Source organism: Astyanax mexicanus, chromosome 15 (genome assembly GCF_023375975.1).
Source record: "Astyanax mexicanus isolate ESR-SI-001 chromosome 15, AstMex3_surface, whole genome shotgun sequence".
Lineage (NCBI taxonomy): Eukaryota > Metazoa > Chordata > Actinopteri > Characiformes > Acestrorhamphidae > Astyanax > Astyanax mexicanus.
Genome location: NC_064422.1, coordinates 1,242,819 through 1,254,857, shown reverse-complemented (window position 1 = coordinate 1,254,857; position 12,039 = coordinate 1,242,819). Strand labels below are relative to the sequence as shown.

The 12,039-nt window shown below is 38.2% G+C and overlaps 1 protein-coding gene across 2 annotated transcripts in view; it reads right to left on the bottom strand.

Moving 5' to 3' along the window:
• fdxr (ferredoxin reductase) overlaps positions 1-7,829 on the bottom strand; it is a 72,660-nt gene extending 64,831 nt beyond the window's left edge. Inside the window, exon 1 of one of the 2 annotated variants that reach the window (XM_049464927.1) lies at positions 7,200-7,829. In XM_049464927.1, coding sequence (XP_049320884.1) covers positions 7,200-7,290 — 91 coding nt within the window. In that variant the 5' untranslated portion in view covers positions 7,291-7,829. The remainder of the gene's footprint in view (positions 1-7,199) is intronic. The other variant, XM_049464926.1, reaches the window with a different exon arrangement.
• Positions 7,830-12,039: the final 4,210 nt, after the last annotated feature.

The window sequence follows — 12,039 nt, the reverse complement described above, 5'->3', positions numbered from 1 at the left end:
TTTGCTATGGGAACTTATGTTAAGGCAGAGCCTGGACAATTGGGGGGCATTCGCAGACCTCAGCAGGTGAGGGGCAGGCAGTGGAAGAGGAGCCGCACCCACCCAAACCAAAAATGAATGGCATGGTAGAAATAATTGCAGGGTAATCAGAAAACAAAATACTGTCATGCTAAAATGTGTTTTGTGCACAAAGTTAATTATAAGACACAAGCTAAATAGCTTTCCCTGAATTCCAGTGCAGTGAGCAGATTATACATCAATTAACTACATTAAAACCGCAACATTAAAACTCCCTGCCAGTACAGTAATGGAATCTGTGTGGAGCTGCCTCTAACTCATTCCCCAACAGTAACTCCACCACTGAGGTTGCCAGGTTTAATAGCAAAAAAGCAGGTCTGCGGTAATGGAAGCTAGCAAGCAAACCCTAGCTGCTACTCAGCCTAAAAAGCCTGGGCATATAGCCAGAAAGCTCAATGACCAAAGAGGGAATACAACAGGAGTAAATATCGACAGCAATTCTGACAGAAGTCAACAAGAAAGAGGACAACAAGCCATAGGCTACTTTTCACCTGAACAGGTATCTACTTTAGACAGTTTATTCATCATCACCACTAGGTTAGCTTACTAGGGACAGATTTTAAATAACTTAAAAACATGAGTGTTTACATTCATATCAGTAGTTAGTGTGCAGCTGGGATAACAGGGTAGAGGGTAAATGAGATATATACATCAGAAACTGTAAGTTAAACTTATACTCACTCAATTTAACTACGAATGTGATCATATGTTTAGAAAATTCTAGCCTCCAAAGCAAGTAATGGTAAACTTTACTCCTGACCATTCCTAGCAACTTGCTAGCGTTAGCTATTTAGCTGCTTATCTTCAGTCTGTACTGACTTCTCTTGACACCAGTAAGCAGTTCATAACTGAGATCTATATCAGGCTGCAGATTTATGTTATCTGCTAAATATCACTGAGGTCTGTAAAATAGTAACTTCTCATGAGCTGGTTAATAACCTTGCTTCCCACAGTAGAAGTCTTGCACTCGCTCATGTAGGTTAATGCCGACCTTACACCAAACGATTCTCAAGTGATTTTACTGACGCAAAATTCCAGTATAGGGATAAAATGACGAGAGTCTTGCTAGAGTCGAGTTGTGGTCACGTCACATAGATCGTTTAGTGTAAATTGGTTAGGAGTTACGGTTTAAGCGAGTCTTTTTCATTCCCATAAACTCAACCATGTTTACTATTATCGTCTTGAGACTTGGCTCATGCTAATAGAGACATAATCAATGTCATCAACCAATAGGAGAGCTACGGGAAGCCGCAAGGCGAGAGCAGGAATGTTTGCAGAACTGGACATGAGTAAGACTCCAATAATGATTAGGAAACCATGGTTCAGAATAATAATAATAAAAAAATTTATATGGGTCAATGACGTATAAGGATTTTCAACATGCCAATTTTAAAATACAAAAAATAAGAGTATCGGTTGCAATTGTTCAAAAATTTGTGATATAAAGTGTTGTGAACACATAAACTCATTAAAATTTTAGATTAAGTGATTTTAGAGTATTTTTATTTAGAAGAATTGGCCTTGGCCTTACAAAATGTCATGTGGTGCGACTGTGATTTATGTTAAAATTAATTTCCTTAATATATTTTATTTTTATTTTACAAATTTCCACTAATATAAAGTGTCTATAAATAAAATATTTGCATTATTTTTTTGTTTCTGTGAATAATTATCTGAATTTTGTTTTTCAGTGTCACAATCACTGGCTATAATGTAGTTAATAGGGTAATTTTGTAAATCCTATAAAACTGTTAAATGTGTTCTAAAATACCATTAACTTCAGCATACAGTATCAATAGTTAACATTTCAGCAACAGGAAATGGATACTTTATTTTAAATTTAATACAGTTTCTGTGAGGTTGCATCACATGATGAGTGGTCGCTCCAAATGACAAAGTATCGTATCATTACTATTACTATTTAATTATTTAATTATAAATACAAAAATAGAATTCCATACAAAACCAGAACTGTTTTAAATTTTTTTCCCAATTTTTCCCTAATTTACATGACCAATTACCCAACTCACTGAAGACTTCCCCTATTACTAGTGATGCCCCAACACCAGGAGGATGAAGAATAGCACATGCCTCCTTTTTTTTGTTTTTGTTTACAAAAATCTCATCACAATATAATATGTGTAAAACATAAGTGTTATGATGTGTTGTAAGTGCAGCGAATATTATAGCTTTGTTAAAAACATTTAATTCTAGAATTGAAAAAAAAAAACAGGTTTGAGGGTGCATTGCGTCAGTACCTAAACTATGTTGGAGAAAGCTTTCTAAAAGTTACTAGATGTTCTTAATTGTTACAATAGTTTTTCTGTTTGTTTCTGGTTGCACTTTAACCACTAAAGGGAAATTTGAGTAAAAACAAAAATAAATGTTTTTAACCATTTCTTTATCATCTCTAGTTTAATAAAACATTTTTGGGGCCATATTGCCCAGCTCTACACCTCCCAATAACTAATTTGTGCAGCATCTGAAGACAAAACCTGGTGAATTTTAAGGTGCCCCTAACCGTGGTTAATTTGCCTGGAAATATTACATCATGTTTCTGAACGCTCTCAATAGCAAGTAATAGTTGACCCTGATTTTTTGGCCAGCATCTCATCTCAAGTCTAATATCTGCGGGATTAGAATTATGGCGAGCGTTTTTCACTCTGCTTGACAGCGGCATCTGGTAAAATAGATTTACAGTTGTAAAGAAATAGATAAAAGTTAAAAGACCTGCTTGTTTTTTTTTCCATTTTTATAATTATATTTGACAAAGATTAAACATAAGCTGTAATTTGACTCAAAATGACTTAAATTGCATTAAAATATTTTCCAAAAAAATACTAAAATATAGTACTTTGTGTGTACATGTCATCAACTAAATATAAAAGCACAAAAAGTGACAATCTAGCCCATATATCCATCATGGAAAACACTCTGCAATGGTCGCACCATATGATGTTTTCAAGTTTAATCAGAATTTACAGGCAGAGAATTGGCCACCTAAACAAAATAAGCTAACTTCCCACAAAAGGTCACTGTGAAATTTATAATTAAAGTATATATATTTGTAGAAATAACTTAATATTCATTATTTTTTTGAGGTTGTACCACATGATATCCAAATGTGGCAACTACATACCAGCTGTTAAAAAGGTTATTTTTTATCAAATTTGAGAGAGAGTTACAAACTTGCATGCAGCTTCTACAGGTCCCTGGCAAACTGGTAAATGATGTAACTTCCTGTATTTAAATTGGTTTTAACATAAAGGTCCCAAAGTAGTAGTTTCTTGATGGTCGCACCACATGATATTCTATTAAATGGAGATTATCTGGGAAATGTTGCGTATATTACGATGGAAATAAAATTACAAATGCTTTGCAGTTTTGTACAGGACTAAAAAACACTTTGAAAATCATGCTGAAAAAGGCAACAAAATAAAATATATTGGTTAGGGGTAATTACAAATAAATTGTCAAAACAATAGTCATGGTGGGACGGACGCACCACATGATATTTTGACACTTTAAATGACCAAAACTTTCTGATGAACTAATTATTTTGAATAAGTTAAAGTAAGTACAAATGTGAGAGAGAGACTACAGGTGCTGGTCAACGAATTAGAATAATTTGAAATAGTGCAATCATGAAATTCTTTGAATGCATTTTTTGTGCAGAAAGCAAATCAGGTGTTCACCGCACCTGTCCTACTCGTTAGACTAATCACAGAACTCGTTACCTGGAAAAAAATTTGCTCAGCTGAACTTTCCAAAAGGCCCATTTAGGCCATTTAACTGTGACACTGTTGTTTTATTGAATTAGAATAATGGAGAAACCGTTTCATTGAATTAGAATAATTTTTATTATAATTACAATCATCACTTTCTCAGTATTTTGTGGCTGCTCCCCTTGGCTTGTATGACTGCCTGAAGTCTCCGCGGCATCGATTTGACCAGCTTGTCGCAAGTTTCCGCACTCACAGCTTCCCAGGCAGTGGCGATGTTCTGCTTCAGTTGGTCCAGCGTAGTAGGCTTTCTGTCGCGAATTTTCCGCTTGACGATGACCCAAAGGTTTTCAATGACATTGAGGTCAGGCGAGTTGGCCGGCCATGCCAAAACTTCAAGCTGTTTTTTAGTGAACCAATCTTTGGTCGACTTTGCCGCATGAGCCGGTGCAAGATCCTGTTGAAATATGAAGTCTTCTTCGCCGAACTGTTCCTCAACAGTCGGAATCAGGAACGTTTCCAGAACATCTTGATATACGGCAGCATTGACAGTCTTCTTGAGGAAGCAGAGTTTCCCTACACCTCGAGCGGACATGCATCCCCAGACCATAACGCTCTGGGGAAACTTGACGGATCTTTTCACGCACTCGTGGTTGTAGGTTTCGCCACCACGACGCCAGACACGAGGACCTTGGTCACCGAAGGAGATGCAGAAGCGTGATTCGTCACTGAAGACCACTTTCTGCCAGTCTTCAGCAGTCCACTCGCCGTGTTCTTTGGCCCACTTCAGCCGTTTCTCCATTTGTTTCTTGTTCAGCATCGGTTTTACTGCTGGAACGCGAGATTTGAAGCCGAGTTCGCGCAGACGACGGTAAGTGGTTGATCTGGAGACGTCAGCGCCGGCCTGCTTGTTCCACAAGTCGCCGAGCTCGGAAGTGGACTTGAACCGGTTGCTGACTGCGATCTTTCTCAGCTGCTTGTTGTCGCGAGCAGAAGTTTTTCGGACGCCGGAACAGTTGGTGCGCTTGCTGCAGTTTTTCTTGAGAGCTTTGCAGACGGAAGACTGGCTGATGCCGAGCTGCTCAGCAATTTTAGTTTGGGTCAAGCCTTGTTGGCGAAGGGCTTGAATTTGAGCCACTATTCCGGTTGAGAGGTCGCGCTGCTTACCCATGATTGATTTTACAACTTAGAAATTCTACTCAACCCTGACTTTATACTGCACAGTGAACACTCTTCACAGAAAACAAAAATTCGAGCATTTATTCTAATTCAATGAAACGGTTTCTCCATTATTCTAATTTAGGGCTGGGGCGACGCATCGACATAATCGACGTCATCGATTACAAAAATACATCGATTTGCATAACGTGCGTCGGCGCGTCGTAAACATGGCGGCGCCTGTGGAGAGCATTAGAGGTTTTAGAGGTTAGATCGGGCCCAAAAATTCCAACTGGCTGTTTTCGGGCTGTTTTAATGAGCGAAATATGATCAGAATTATGTTAATTAACACGGTAACATAGAAGCATAGAACTATTATTTAATTAAAATGATTTTTAAGAACAGCTAAACACAGTTCTGCAAGTCAAACGCGGAGGAGTTCACGTGCGAGAGAGAGAGAGAGAGAGAGAGAGAGAGAGAGAGAGAGAGAGAGAGAGATTTGCTTGTTCTACTCACAGGTGAAGATTCTGCAGCTCCCTCAGTGTTTTCTGCCGTATTTTGCGGCTAGCGCGAGCGCTTACAACTGACACCGCGGACCGCGAGGTGCCGCCGCGTTTGTGCCGAATCCGACTCTCTGCTGAATCTGACTCCCGCTTCGCGGACAGAATCGGCACAACACCCCCGCTGTAGAACTGCGGTAGTGAAAACAGCGCTTATAAATAAATTAGTTTAGTTTCACTTTCAGTTTTCGTTTTTTTTTTTTAAATAAAAATATAATTAAAAAACAGACGCCTACATCTCGGACTATTTTCTGGAGCCCGGGTCGGATTTACGGGCGGGCCTCGGGTCATGTCGGGTTCGGGCAGAGAATCTAAGCTCTAGAGAGCTTGGACTCCGGAGAGCAATCTCCAGCTACAAAAAAACGCCAGCGGGCATCTAAAGTTTGGGAGCATTTCACGCAAAAGGGCAACAATGTGGTCCTCTGCCATATGTGCAAAAGGAGCACTTGAAGCGCAAACATCCAGGAGCACTATGTCAACAGGGTCACACAGTAAGTTACCGTTTACATCAGGGTCTCCGCGGGTGTCCTTAAAAAGACTTAAGGCTGTCTACCAAAGGTTTTAAACCTGCCACAGGCAGAAATTATACATTTTTGGTTTATATTTGTGCATGGCATTTCGCAGTTTCCAGAAACAGTAGCATTATTCATAAGTTCAGGTGTTTAGCTAAGCTAGCTGCCTTAAGTTATTTTAGCTAGCGCCGTCGGCGCTGCGGTGTCACACCGTATTCTGTCACCGTCGGAATTTTGTGACCAGTGCTCACGGTTATGAGCGTTCATTGGCAAAACGGAAGCTTTCTATACCTACACCTTACCCTCAGCCCTAAACTGAACCGTTTTGGCCAGTCGGGGTAAACATTAGAAACGAACACGTTTCGAATCGGCCAGTGCACCGGTCTGCTGAGAACTACTTGCCAGTGGTCACAAAATCTAGCGGTCACAGAAAACAGTGCAACACACGGTTGTGGTGTATGGGAGCTTATCCATTTTTAGCGTTATAGATCTAAACAACGTGCTGTACATGTAAGGGATTATAAGTGTGGGGTTTGGTTTAGTAGGCTTGTGGTGTTGTTGTTGTTGTTATTATATATAAATATAGTAATTTATCGTTTGCTTTAAAACGTAAAATAATTATTTAAATATGTTTCTCAATGAATAGATTAGTCGACTAATCGAAAAAAATAATCGTTAGAATAATCGTTTAAAAAATAATCGTTAGGGACAGCCCTATTCTAATTCAATAAAACAACAGTGTCACAGTTAAATGGCCTAAATGGGCCTTTTGGAAAGCTCAGCTGAGCAAATTTTTTTTCCAGGTAACGAGTTCTGTGATTAGTCTAACGAGTAGGACAGGTGCGGTGAACACCTGATTTGCTTTCTGCACAAAAAATGCATTCAAAGAATTTCATGATTGCACTATTTCAAATTATTCTAATTCGTTGACCAGCACCTGTACATAACTAACTTGTAATGCTTTTAAACCTTTTTTTAATTGAAAAAATTGTAGTTGGACACAAAATTTAAGCATCACGTCATTGACCCATATATTAAATTGTATACTCAGTATAAATTTAGTGCAAATTTACATAATTAAAAAACATAATTTAAGTACAGACCTATTTCAGCATAATGAAATACTTTATAAATTATTTCTATGAGGGTAGATAAGCTGGGAGACTTACCAAATGATGACAAAGCACCATGAACACCATGGACACCAGATGTCTGCAGCATCCACCTTAAAGCAACACAGGATCCCCTGATTCTTCTCATGTTCACACATCTACAAGTCCAGCTGAAGTGAAGGCGGGGGTCGTGGGAAACCAGTCCCACACAGTTATAAGCTGCTTATGCTTCTGCAGTACCTGAGCTCTGATCCTGGGGCAGGGGGGTGCAGAGCCTGATTCTCGCAGCTCTGCTTGAACCCAGTGGGCTTTGCAGCTACAGCCCAGCCTTTAAACACTTAGAGAGGCACAGCGGGCACAAGAAACTCCTAACAGCCTCACACACACACACACACACACACACACACACACACACACACACACTCAGCAGAGTCAGTCCCAGCTCCTGAACACCAGCACAGCAACTCTAACCCTGCAGACTTCAGCTATAATAAAAGTCCTGCAGAGAGACGAGCTCCAGCCCCAACTCCCCTCTCTAAAATATCTACACCCCTCTATATAATCACAGCCCCCCGCAGAGCTCACACAGACCCGCTGAACCCGTTCATTTATTAATTATTAAATTAATCCTGATATCTGACCATCACCAGCTCTACACTCACAGCGGAGACCGCCCTTCAAAAACAACCGCGGAGAAACCATGGCCTTGAACAAAGGTTCCGGATTTTATGGTCCCCCGCTAGCCTTGACTGAAGGTTCCTCTCTCTCTCTCTCTCTCTCACACACACACACACACACGCACGAACACGAGCACATATTCGCACGAACACTCACACACGCGTGCACGAATACGCGCACATACTCGCACACACACACACACACGTACAGATTTATTTGCTTTCTTTATTAATCTTCAAACAGAAATTACAACAGTATAAAATAAAGATACAAAAATAAAATCCCCCGAATGTGCCATTTGCTTGTTGTAACTCTATATAATCTAATAACATAAATGTAACTATTCAAAACATGTACTAGTCAAACTCAGGCAGCTTTACATAATTTTTTTAAAGGGTTTTTAATTTGAAGATGGTTACATAATTTATGTGACATTTAAAAAGCATTCCATTTCCTGATTTTATTTCAGGAAAGTCTTTATTATAAAGAAATGGTTGACTGCATGTTCAAATAAAAACACTCCTGTTTCTGTACTCACTCCTGTTACTTTTTATTTTGAGTAACAGGAATTGAAATAGCAGGAATGAGTTTTTAGCATAGAATTAGCATGAAACAAGTAGAAACAAATAGAAAAAACATGAAACAAATGGCGGCTATGCTAATAGCATGAGGTCACTGAGCAGATTCTAGTGATTTTCTCAAACTTTGTATTTAAAAAATAAACAAATAACATCTAAGAATTAATTTAGGGAACAGGACACAGTGTTAAGACTGACCTCCTCAGTCATAGTTACAATAAGATCAAATATACAGAAAAAACTAATGAGGGAAATTACTGGTAATTTTGGTCTTGAAGTAACTTCCTGATGTAACTTCCTGTTGTAGCTGTAACTTGTAGAATGTTCCAGAGTTTTTAGTCGGGGTAATGTTTTACGGTAATGGGAACGAGTGAAACCCCAGGGACACAACTAAAGTGTGTGTTTGAATTATATATATATAATCTCTTAAGGAGTTTAATAATTATATTCCATGGTTAAGTTTATAGTTAGAGAGTGTGTAAATTTTGGTACCTCAGCAGAAAATTACCTTAATATTAAGTAGATCCTCCTTTTGCAGAAACACTATAGATTATTCTTCTTTACAAAACATCTCCAGTTCAGTCAGGTTGGAAGGGTTCCATGCATGAACAGCCCACTTTTTAAACACAACAGATTTTCAATAATATTCAGGTCTGGGGACCGAGATGATCGTTCCAAAACGTTGTTTTGTTGCTTTGTATGAAAGCTTTAGTAGATTTTGAAAAGGTTTAGGGTCGTTGTCTTGTTGAAGCATCCAGCCCCGAAGCAACTTCAACTTTCTCACTGATTCTTAAACATTGTTCTCAAGAATCTACAGATGTTAAATGAAATCCATGCAACCCTTAACTTTAACAAGATTCCCAGTATCTGCACTGAACACACAGCCCCACGATGAACCACCACCAGATTTTACTGAGGGGGCAAGTGTTTCAAGTGTTTGTCTTGGAATGCTGTGTTCTTTTACCACCATAAATACCACCTTCCAAATGACTCAATTTTAGATTCATCAGTCCACAGAACCTTATTCCATAATGAAGCTGGCTTGTCCAATGAGCTTTAGCATACCTCAAGCGACTCTGTTTGTGGCGTGTGCTCAGAAAAGGTTTCTTCAGCATTTCTCTCCCATACAGACTCTCCTTGTGTAAAGTGCACTGAATTGTTGAACGATGTACAGAGACTCCATCTGCAGTAAGATGATGATGTAGGTGTTTGGAGCTGATTTGTGGGTTGAGGTTGACTATGACTCCTCTCACCATCCTTCTCCTCTGATTATCTAAGATTTTTCTTGTTCTGCCACTTCAGTCTTAACTAGAAGTGTGTCTGTGGTTCTTCCATTTCCTCACTATGTTTCTCACAGTGGAAACTTACAGCTGAAATCTCTGAGATTGCTTTTTGTATCCTTCCTCTTAAAGAGGACATGAAACATTTCTGTTTGTACAAGTTTTCTAAGGGATTAAATATAATGGAATTTATTTGGGGGGGGGGGGATTTTTATATAAAATGTTTACTCACTAAATTATAATATATTTATGTTTGTTACGTTTGCGCTAGGGCACCGCCATGTTGCCCGTGCAGCACTGGTGACGTCACGAGGTTGGTTGGTAGAAGAGTCCAGGTACATAACTAGTGTAAAAGAGCTTGTTGTTTGTGGAGATTATGGATGAAGGCGAAGCTGAACTAGGCTAACGTGGATCATTTGCTCAGAGATCTTTCCTGCAGAAACCTGACAAGATGGCGCTGCGCTTACTTAAGAAAATGACATTTAGATTCAGATTCAGTTTCACTGACAACTGTTAACGTATAAAATTTGTTAGAGTGAAAATACATCTTGTGAATTATACTAAATACTTGAAGTGTTTCATGTCCCCTTTAATCATGATGTTGAACAATCTTTGTTTTTTTAGGTCATTTGAGAGTTGTTTTGAGGCTCCCATGTTGCCACTCATTTAGACTTTATTAAAGTCATCTGCTTTATTTGGTAGCTTATAAGAACAGAAACAACAATGTGAAAACTAGGAAATAAAGATAATAAAAACAATGTGTAACTATATACAGTACAGGCCACAAGTTTGGACACACCTTCTTATTCAATGTGTTTTTTTTCATGACTATTTACATTGTAGATTCTCACTGAAGCATCAAAACTATGAATGAACAGCTTTGGAACATTCAAACATTCAAGGGCAAGACTATCCTGCTCCCAAAACTATGTGTGTGTGTGTGTGTGTGTGTGTGTGAGTGTGAGTGTGTGAGAGATAAAGAGAGAGTGTGTGTGAGAGAGAGAGATTTTCATTTATAAATGAACATGTGTTCATTTATAGTTTTGATGGCTTCAGTGAGAATCTACAATGTAAATAGACATAATATATATAGGAAATGTAGGAAATACATAGGAAATGTATTTTATGCCAGTAACCACATTATATTATATTATATTATAATTTCTGTAAGTAAAAAAAAAGGTTATACTGATATATAAAAAATTAAGATCTCATTACAACAGATGCAGGTAAACACAAAATTATAATCCTCCAGCATGCTCTAAAATCAGTGAGAGAGTGTTTATTACAGTGTGGTAAGTGGTCACTAGCCTGTAATATAGGTTACTCATAAACCTTGTGTCTGAAAAATGACAGCTTATAGTAGGAGAAAAAGTATTGCAGTCAAAAGTCTGTGTAAAAAAAGGTTTTTAATTCCAGTTTATTTTGGAGGTGCTAGTAGTAACTGGTAGATTTGCATATAAAAACACACACATATGTTTATATTAGAGACTTCACATTTAGACATGGCTATCTTCCCTGTTTTTGTTATCTGTATTTCAAGGCTTTGGAACATTCAAGGGCAAGACTATCCTGCTCTAAAACCTGTGTGTGTGTGTGTAAAAGGTAAAGATAGAGAGAGAGAGAGAGAGAGATAGATTTTAGAGACTTTACACTTTTATATAACATCCTGACTATCCTGCTCCCAATAAAATGTATGTGTAGGTTTGTGTGTGATAGATAGATGTATAATAGTGTATAACAGAAAAGCTGTGTTTACACTGTTACATGAAACATCCACCAGACATTTTATATATTACTTTAGGTTATTTGGGTTCATTTTTAATTATATAAATAACTGGCAGATTTATCAAGTCAAAAAATAAAACATGTCAAGGCCAGGAAACATTCAAGGACATTCCGTTCAGCTCCCAATGCTATGTGTGTGTGTGTGTGTGTGTGTGTGTGTGTAAATGTATACAGCTTGAGAGGTTTGTTTAGTTAACAGTATCTAATTACAGTTGGACACATGCGTCAGGCCAAGTTTATTATTATAAGCTCAAACAAAAACTTACTCAGAATAACTGTTAGTAACTGTTTTGTTTCTGGCTTTGTGCTTCAAAAGTGCTTTTGGGTATGATAGCTATTGTAGTGATTGTGATTACCCTTTACGAGAAGCCTTTAATGTAAGATTAAACAGATACGAGAAGCAGACTGGAAACATGGGTGTTAGAACAGGATGTTAGAACAGAACTGTCAGCAGAATGAAAAACAAACGAGTACAGAAGAACTAGGACAGGATATTGCGTGACCTTTTTTTTAAAAAAAGGAAAAAAGCTTTTTTTATTCCACCACATACAGTATAAACCCAAGATATTTCAT